The sequence below is a fragment of the Frankliniella occidentalis genome, unplaced genomic scaffold (assembly GCF_000697945.3).
Source record: "Frankliniella occidentalis isolate FOCC.00 unplaced genomic scaffold, Focc_3.1 Scaffold251, whole genome shotgun sequence".
Taxonomy (NCBI): Eukaryota; Metazoa; Arthropoda; class Insecta; order Thysanoptera; family Thripidae; genus Frankliniella; species Frankliniella occidentalis.
The window spans coordinates 498,377-506,707 of NW_026267377.1; the positions used below are offsets into that span (position 1 = coordinate 498,377).

Genomic DNA, 8,331 nt, shown 5'->3' on the forward strand with positions numbered 1-8,331 from the left:
CCCCGGAGCCCCGCCCGACGTCTCTTTATAAATGGCAAGACAAGACCACCGCGCCGTGTCAGTCGGGCCTGAGCAAGTGGTGGTGAACTAATTCTCGTATGACTCATATATAAACAAAGGGATGCGGGTCATGAACTCCATCCTCCATCTAGCAGACGGTACGCAAAAACACCTACACTACAAATACATATAATTAATGTTTAGGTATCATTCCGGTATCATTCCCATTCTCGATAAGTAAAGAGAATTGCTGGACTAGCACTAAGCCTGCAAAGTCCCGGCGGCGGTACAGGAGTTTAACACTTCACTGAGAACAGTACTTCTTCTTCCTTGGGATCGTCTAGAAAGTACATCCGTTCCTCAGAGTCATTCTTCAAATCTTTCGGCAAATAACATGACCTATGGCGCCTGCGAGACTCGGGGTCGGCCACCCCGCAGTACACGCATGCACGGCGGGCAAGATGTTGCCTACCCATCAGGCGCTATGAGACCTTTGCATTGGCAGATGATGGACGCACTTTCTGGATGACCCCACGGCAATGAGGACGACAATTTAAGTTGTTTTAAAGTTAGTTTAATCCTCAGCACAAAATTAATTGTCTGTTTTACGTCTCCGTACTTTGATCATTTTCCTTTATTGAAAGGGGGCGTTGCCCGAATGGGATTTGTGCCTTATATGGCACTTTTCAAATTTAGGCCATGAGAGCATTAACATTTGCGTGGTCCGCAATACTTAGCCTATAGAAAATGGGTATTTAATAAAAATATCTCTACACATGAAAATTGTTTTCCCCTCAATTCGAAACGATTGAGAAACTGTAGATTGAATCTTCATTGACTGGGTGTAATAGAATGGAGATCAAATAAAAATAAAATCAGAGATAGCGAAACCAGTGCCGCGCGCCACCGCCGCTGCCTCTGACTGTGGCGACCGTGGCTTTTCAAACGCGAAGCGGGAAGCCAGAGGACCGGGCGGGCCTGTGGTGGGGGGTCTGCCACGGGGCGAGCGACCGCCACCGCGCGGGTAGAGCGCTGCATTCTGCTCTGCTGCTTTGAAGATTGAAGGCGATAGTCCCGCGCCCGTGCCTCCTCCCAAGTTCACGTGACATCTGGGCCGCCGTACCGGGCGAAAATAACCTCAAAAATTGTGAGTGTTATAAAGGTATTCGCATATTACGGAGAAAAACTTGTTCTTTCATTAGTTGCAAGTTTCCCTAAAACACTTGATCTGCAAGGCTATCGCGGTCCGTGGTTGGCTGTCGAGAGCCCCGTTTAGACAACGCCCCCCCCCCCCCCCACTTTCCTCATCTAGAGGATAACTGGGCGGCCGACCGGCAGCGGGAGCGGGAGGGAAGGGTGTGAGTTCGATTTAAAGGTGTTCGAGGGGAAATAAGGAAGAAGGAAGAATTGAAAGGGATTGTTATTCTGCAAAAATATTTATGCCTTTGGATAAGCATTTGTCGGGCAGCTTGAGAAAAATGTCGCAATGTACATGGGGAGTTATTAAAGAATCAGAATCTTTTTGTTTTTTTTATCGCTTTTCAAAAATGTATGGTTCCACTCATTTTGGCCCTCGATACTATTAATTGCCCCCCCCCCCTGCGCTCCCCCGCTAGCAGAGACGGACCGTGATGCCCCCTCGCCCCTCGCTGGCATATGTAAGTACTTTACCCCAGGTAGAACACAATCGTCAAAAACTCGTCAATGACCCTCATTTGACGTCAAAATGAGCTCATTCTGGCTACCAAGGCGCAGTAAATTTTGACGATGAGGGTCAAAATGAGGTCATTTTGACGTCATTTTGACAAATGTGTTCTAACTGGGACGTTGTTATACCCACTGGGCACATCAGATCGAGGACGTCAGTCAACTACGGGACCAAACACCTAAAGGATGACTACTAAGATCGTCGTCGTCGGGTCGTGCATGACGGACTTGAACTGGTAATTCCCTCTCACATGTATGCGCTTAAACATACAAAATGTTGATGCGCAACGTCAAACTGCTAACTACTTTTCCCCATGGGCGCGCAGTTACTCCAAGCGTCTCCCAAAATGCGGCGAGACACTGACGGGCGACAGGTTCACCATTGGTTTCGGTGGCAAAGGAGCGAACCAATGCATCGCCGCGGCCAGGATAGGCGGTCAGGACGTGGAGGCGACGCTCGTGGCGCGGGTGAGCAGCACGACAGCGCTTCACTGCAACATGCTGGAGCAAACCAACAATTCTATTCCTTGCCTTGCCCCTTACCCGGGTCATTCCCTTTTACGGCCAGGTGGGCGATGACTCGTTTGGCACAAACTACCTCGCCAACCTCAAGAAGAACGGCATCGACACGCGATTCGTAAAAAGCACTCCTCATCTGCACACTGGCGTCGCCCAAATTTCAGTTAGCGAAACAGGTAGGCTACTTACCGATTTTCTTATCTTTGCCACGTTCTCACTCATTTCAAACGTTGTTCGCATTGCCCTCAGGAGAGAACACCATCATTATTGTGCCGGGGGCCAACACGGCTCTCAGCCCCGGGGACGTGCGCGACGCCCAGGATCGCGTCGTGGAGGCGGATGTAGCCCTCTTCCAGTTTGAGACTCCCATCCCCACCACCTTGGAAGCGTTGCGGCTCAGGAGGGCGGCGGGCAAAGGTGAACCCCAACAGGACCTCAGGTCTCTTGACTACGTTATTCTACTTGGCCTGCAACGAGGCCAGGAACCTTTGGCGCTGATTGGGAGGACAGATGCACTTACGTAGTACAGGGGACTGCATTCTAGTAAAATAAACTCGGTCCTGTCACAGGTACATCCATTGTAAATGCAGCCCCCGTGATAGCAGACTTCGATGCTGACATTTACAGGCTGAGCGACATTTTCTGCGTCAATGAGACTGAGGTTTGCGTTGCGAAGTACAGTTCCCCGAGCTCATGGAAAAGTTGAAAGATACGGAATGTACATGTTCTCGCATCCGCAGGCCGAGTTGCTTACGGGAGTGGCCTTGTCCGAAGCTCCCGAGGGGGACGGACTGGTTCTGGCGGCGGGGAAGGCCGCAGAGGCCCTGCTGCAGAAAGGCTGCCACCTCGTCATCCTCACCCTGGGGAAGCACGGCGCCGTGGTTCTGGACCCTAAGGAATGCAACAAGCCCCAGCACATTGCCGCCAAACCTGCAAAAGCCGTGGACACAACGGTAGGAAGCAGGGCAACAGTTTTACAATGCAGTTCGAACTAAATTCTTCTACTAAATCTCTTTATACTGGTTCAGGGTGCTGGAGATGCCTTCTTGGGCGCCCTAGCTTACTTCCTTGGTGCTCGGAAGGATCTAAACCTCCTGGAGCAGGTACGAAGAGCAATGCATTATGCCACCCTTTCCGTAGAAAAGCCTGGCACTCAAGATAGCTTTCCCTGCCGAGAAAATTTATCGTCAGACCTATTAAAATAGAGAGGGAAGTGCATGGTGCACAAACTTGGAATAAGCTTTACCAAAAGGATAGATGTACAATATACAAAGAGTAAATACAACACAAAGTAGATTGATATTTTTTTAAGGAATATGTGCCATTTTACAGTTATGAGTCTGTTGACTAGAATGTAGCAAAGTGTTATATAAAAACATAAAAACTATAGGATTCTCATACTACTGGAAGACACTGCAGACTATTCTAGGTGATATGATGTGTACTCTAAAATACAGATAGGGAACTTAAATAATTAATGACAAAACTTTCAGAAGTAGTTCACTTTAGACATCAATAGCAACGCCTTGATGACTCTGCATACTTATTTTTCAACTCTGTCTTAAACTGTCTAAAGAGTTTTCGATTGAATTCTAACTCTTCTTCTTTTTGTGGATGAAAAGACTCTTTCCTCTTGAATCCTTTATGCATAAGGAAAGCCTTGTTCAAAACAGTAAATTTGTACCCAGCAACATGAAGTTCACAGACCTGATGAAAATGTGAACAGTTTAGTGCATAAATTAGAAAAATAGAAACAATCACACATTTAAAAACAAGAAACAATACTAAGCACTATCTACCTGACTAATCCTGTTGAACCCATATTGTTTAAATCGTTCATCATATAAAGGGACTGAATTCAAAGATATATAGAATGGTTCCCATGGGTCCTTCCACAGAACATCATAAGTTGGAACCAAATGTTCATGTTCGGGTTGCTGCAGCCAGGTTTCATAATCGGTGTGGGCCTGGAAAAAAGAACACACATGGAAGAAAACTTAACAATGTGGCTTGGTCATAGATGAATAAAAAGAAATAAAATGGAACGACACTTACATGGCACTTCCAACAAAGTTGGGAGTAGAAGGGGCGTACTTTCCCAGCTTGAACAGCTTGGATCAGATCAAACTTTGTCTTTGGATTAATAATACCTTCAAATGCAGGAATGACAAAGACAGTCTTATCAAGTGTGAGATTCTTTTGAAACCAACTGTTGCGAATTGCAAGGTGGAGAAAATCCTAGCAACAAATGTATTTTAATACACTGTCAAAATTAGAGATTAGAATAAATATTATGATATGCAACCACACAATAATTTGATTTACCTCTCGTAAACCCTGACTAGGCACCATGTCAACATCAATTACAAATACAAAGTCTGTTAAAGCTGCTCTCCTAGCTGTGTTGCGCAACAGATTGTTTGGATAAGGATCGATATGATTGTAATTACTCTCCGTCACATTGTACTGCGGTATAACATTTGGCCTGGGTGGGAGACCACCTGCTGCGCTTACTGGCCAAACAAAAGAAAATATTGCAAATGTCTGAAGTTCCTCATTTGTAAGAGCCAGCTTTGCCAGTTCAAGAAGTGTGGTCCACTCATGGCCTGATCTCGCAAACACAGCCACAGATATTGGACCCTGCAATGATTTATTGTTATAGAGAGAGCAAAATAAAACAGCCTCCGCTAAATTTGAACCTAACGTTAATATACCTTCCATTGGTGAGCAAGAGGTATTAAATCTGATAAATGGTCTTGGGAGCATTGTGTCACAAGGGTAATATCTTGGGCATGTCCTGCAAAGTCTCTTAAGTTCGACTGCAATAAACTTATGTGGTATTCACCGCTGGTATCCAAGACCCAGTTCCGTTCAATATACGACACAAATGAAGACAGTTCTTCAAGTATCTGAAAAATTATAGTGTAGGGGATAACATTTATTTCTTGATAGAATCATGATTTATTTGATGGCATGCTACTTACAGGATCTTCTCCTCCACTTTGACCAAACACCTGTCCAATGACTGGTTGTGGCTCAGGTACATTCTTACGCTGTCGAGTCTCTAATCGGTTCAAAAGAATAATGTGAATGAGCTGCAGAAGACCGACAACACCTATCAGTGCGAGCACCAACCTCCCACACAGGAATCGGTACATGGTCCCAGCGAAACTGCATAGTTTTCGATACGAACTAAAATAAAATTGACGTCAATATAACGTGAAACACGAACGTCAATTGGTCTGTGATTCCCAGTCTTTCCAAATATGCCGCTGCGAGCAGAAAAGCTTTACTTTGTAGGTTAATGCGCCTTGTTTGTTTACTTTACGACGGTAAATCGACAAACAGAGTAGCCAACTGTCTCGGCTTTCATGCCTTTCATCCCACCAACACAAAAAAAGTCGTCAAAACCCTATTATTTTGCTCAATTAAGGAAAAAATTCATCGAAATTCTAGCAAAACCGAAATTTTAACTCTTTCATACTACGTGATAGAATATTGAAAGCATCGTCTATCGAATGTTGTTTTTGTGTTGTTGGCTGTAGTGGCGCGCGGAATTCAAGACCTGACGGACTTATTTACCACATCGACTGCCTTACGAATCTATACTCTGCCGAGGCAGTGGAAATCCAATAACAGTACAGAAATAAGCAACATTACTTTCTTATGTCGAAACTAATCTTTAAAATTGATTGCACCTTGTTGAGCCAATCGAATTGTAAATTATTGGACCCTGTATGAGCGCGCTGAGCGCGCGCCGCAGAAACAAGTCAGTTTTCGAGTCGGCAGTGCCGTTGTTGGCCGCCATTATTTCTGTGTTCAAGTTATTTATTTCTTTTAAAAATGGTTAAAAATCCTATAAAAGTGTACGGACGAGTTAAACCAGTGCTCAACAAAAATCAAGCTGAGGTAAGTAAAGGCGGGGCATTCGAATTTACACAACGGCCTTAATTGTGACCATGGACAAATTCCCGAATTGTTCTTTTCAAGGAATATGAAATCCACGACACAGCGGACGACTTTCAAACACTCAATTTCAATCTCAAACCACACGGATTTTTTAATGCGAAACCCGAAAGTCTTTCGTTTAGGTAAGCTGCTACTCCCCCTCTTGTCAAGTATTTACCATATGTCTTCATTGAATAACGAGTATGTCGTCCCCATACAGATTTCAGAAAGTTTTCAATACTTCAAACCAAGAGGAGGTTTTTAGCATAGTCGCCAAGCCAGTAGTTGACAGGTAAAGACGAAATGAATACAGCAGCATATCATAAATCCATACCACATGTTCAATCTCTCTTTCAGCGTGCTTCAGGGGTATAACGGAACAATCTTTGCATACGGGCAGGTAAGTTCCCAGTATAATATTAAAATTCATCAGGTACGGAACCAGAGGAAAGGGGGCGTCGCCCCCCCCTCCCCCCGCGCTATTCCCAAGGACTTTCGTCCTGTACGCAGCATACCCCCTAACCACCTATCCCTTTCAGACCCAGCCTGGAGATCTGCTCCAGACACTTAACTGTTAACTTCCTAGACTAGAATGGTAATGGTCCAACATCCATCGACGACCTCAACGGCTTGAATAATATTTTTCCAGACGGGGAGTGGAAAAACATACAGCATGACGGGCGGGCTTTCGCGATACGAAGACCGAGGAGTCATTCCTCGCACGATCCAGCACATTTTCAAGCATTTTCTGGAGGTGTGAGACGGCGGTATCCCCACGCCTACGCCGCCTTGCGAGCCATAGGGAAACCCTGTCTAACGGACCGACCTGCTCTGCTCCCGCAGGCAGGCCTGACTCACTCCACCTTCATCTCGTACCTGGAGATATACAACGAGTGCGGCTACGACCTCCTCAACCCGAACCACAAAGTGTCCAAGCTGGACGACCTGCCGTAGGTGGAGGGCGTAGCGCCGAGCCCCTTGACCGGTCGGCCACTGGCAACGGCTCCATTCGCGTTTGACCCCCGTCCTCGTGTGTGCAGGAGGGTGATCCTCATGGAGGACACGAGCGGCACGATGAACCTGCGCAACCTGAGCGTGCACCCCGTGTCGAGCGAGGAGGAGGCGCTCAACCTCCTGTTCCTGGGCGACACCAATAGGTGAAGCACCCGCGGAGCACCTGCCCAGGGTGCGTCGCCCGCCCTGCTCCGTCACGCCCCGCCCCCTGTGCGGCGCAACCCCCGTGCTCACGCCAAGGTCGTTGCCTCCAGGATGATATCCGAGACGCCGATGAACCCGTCGTCCTCGCGCTCGCACTGCGTGTTCACGGTGCACGTTGTCACCCGCAGCGCCACCAGTTCGGCCGTGCGGCGTTCCAAGCTTCACCTCATCGATCTGGCGGGGTACGATCTGAACCTATAGAACGAACTGCTCGGCCCACCCAATGATTTATCAGACCCAAACGCCCCTCTGCGCCCCTGCCCACGCGTGTAGGTCGGAGCGCGTGCACAAGACTGGGATCGACGGCAACCTGCTGACGGAGGCGCGCTACATCAACCTGTCCCTGCACTACCTGGAGCAGGTGAGTTCGGACAGACTCTAGGGAGGGCCTCCCCAAGCTGATCAGACACCGCCGTGCAGGTCATCGTGGCGCTGGCCGACAGCCGCCGCTCCCACGTGCCTTACCGCAACTCCATGATGACGACGGTGCTGAGGGACTCCCTGGGAGGCAACTGCATGACGGCCATGCTGGCCACCCTGTCGTCGCACAAGAGCAACATAGACGTGAGTGTGGCCGAGGAGGGGCGACATTCGATCGTAGTATTAGACAGAGACTTCGGCTCCCTACGTTCACGTCTTTGGCAGGAGACGCTGTCCACCTGCCGCTTCGCGCAGCGCGTGGCCCTGGTGCGCAACGAGGCCATGCTCAACGAGGAGAAGGACCCGCAGCAAGAGATAGCCCTGCTGCGTGCGGACGTGCGCCGCCTCAAGGAGCAGATCGCGGCGCTCACGTCACCTGGCGTCCAGGTGGGATGAGCTTCTATACCCAGCAGCCTGGTGGGCGGGCAGGCCCGTCGAGCAGGGCCGCGTTGCGGGACTGCCTATCCACAGGAGCCTGGTGGGCGGGCAGGCCGGCAGGCCCGTCGAGCACGGCCGCGT

General features: G+C 48.5%; 4 protein-coding genes across 5 annotated transcripts in view; 2 read left to right on the plus strand and 2 right to left on the minus strand.

Annotated features, from left to right (window-relative positions):
• The window catches only part of LOC113201684 (uncharacterized), a 19,241-nt gene that overhangs the window by 3,680 nt on the left and 7,230 nt on the right, over positions 1-8,331 (minus strand). The window lies entirely within an intron of this gene.
• Positions 981-3,526, plus strand: LOC113218454 (ribokinase). Of its 2 annotated transcripts, none has more exons than XM_026438821.2 (8): positions 981-1,147; positions 1,853-1,943; positions 2,034-2,175; positions 2,276-2,402; positions 2,476-2,643; positions 2,796-2,887; positions 2,967-3,179; positions 3,255-3,526. In XM_026438821.2, exons 2-8 carry the CDS (start codon positions 1,894-1,896, stop codon positions 3,429-3,431), a joined length of 969 nt encoding a protein of 322 aa, XP_026294606.1. In that variant the 5' UTR covers positions 981-1,147; positions 1,853-1,893; the 3' UTR covers positions 3,432-3,526. The 2 variants fall into 2 exon arrangements, with proteins under 2 accessions (XP_026294606.1, XP_026294607.1); XM_026438822.2 differs by having other exon boundaries at positions 1,033-1,162.
• On the minus strand, positions 3,505-5,541 carry LOC113218453 (beta-1,4-glucuronyltransferase 1). Its single transcript, XM_026438820.2, has 6 exons — positions 5,211-5,541; positions 4,941-5,135; positions 4,552-4,866; positions 4,282-4,464; positions 4,026-4,193; positions 3,505-3,933 (listed from the first exon to the last, which is right to left on the minus strand). The coding sequence occupies exons 1-6, from the start codon at positions 5,382-5,384 to the stop codon at positions 3,739-3,741; spliced, it is 1,230 nt and encodes a 409-aa protein (XP_026294605.1). The 5' UTR covers positions 5,385-5,541; the 3' UTR covers positions 3,505-3,738.
• LOC113201685 (kinesin-like protein KIF6) lies at positions 5,877-7,143 on the plus strand. The gene is made up of 6 exons (XM_026415508.2): positions 5,877-6,135; positions 6,217-6,317; positions 6,395-6,466; positions 6,532-6,574; positions 6,824-6,928; positions 7,018-7,143. The coding sequence occupies exons 1-6, from the start codon at positions 6,070-6,072 to the stop codon at positions 7,126-7,128; spliced, it is 498 nt and encodes a 165-aa protein (XP_026271293.2). The 5' UTR covers positions 5,877-6,069; the 3' UTR covers positions 7,129-7,143.

Excerpts from the sequence above, each read along its gene's own strand:
- LOC113201685 (XM_026415508.2), top strand. The coding sequence starts at position 6,070 with ATGGTTAAAAATCCTATAAAAGTGTACGGACGAGTTAAACCAGTGCTC. Across the intron at positions 6,136-6,216 it reads TCAACAAAAATCAAGCTGAG|GAATATGAAATCCACGACAC; the intron begins GTAAGTAAAGGC and ends GTTCTTTTCAAG. Across the intron at positions 6,929-7,017 it reads TTTTCAAGCATTTTCTGGAG|GCAGGCCTGACTCACTCCAC; the intron begins GTGTGAGACGGC and ends CTGCTCCCGCAG.
- LOC113218453 (XM_026438820.2), bottom strand. The coding sequence starts at position 5,384 with ATGTACCGATTCCTGTGTGGGAGGTTGGTGCTCGCACTGATAGGTGTT. Across the intron at positions 4,465-4,551 it reads CTAGTCAGGGTTTACGAGAG|GATTTTCTCCACCTTGCAAT; the intron begins GTAAATCAAATT and ends ATTTGTTGCTAG. Across the intron at positions 3,934-4,025 it reads GGTTCAACAGGATTAGTCAG|GTCTGTGAACTTCATGTTGC; the intron begins GTAGATAGTGCT and ends CATTTTCATCAG.
- LOC113218454 (XM_026438821.2), top strand. The coding sequence starts at position 1,894 with ATGACTACTAAGATCGTCGTCGTCGGGTCGTGCATGACGGACTTGAAC. Across the intron at positions 2,176-2,275 it reads AGGCGACGCTCGTGGCGCGG|GTGGGCGATGACTCGTTTGG; the intron begins GTGAGCAGCACG and ends TTTTACGGCCAG. Across the intron at positions 2,403-2,475 it reads AATTTCAGTTAGCGAAACAG|GAGAGAACACCATCATTATT; the intron begins GTAGGCTACTTA and ends CATTGCCCTCAG.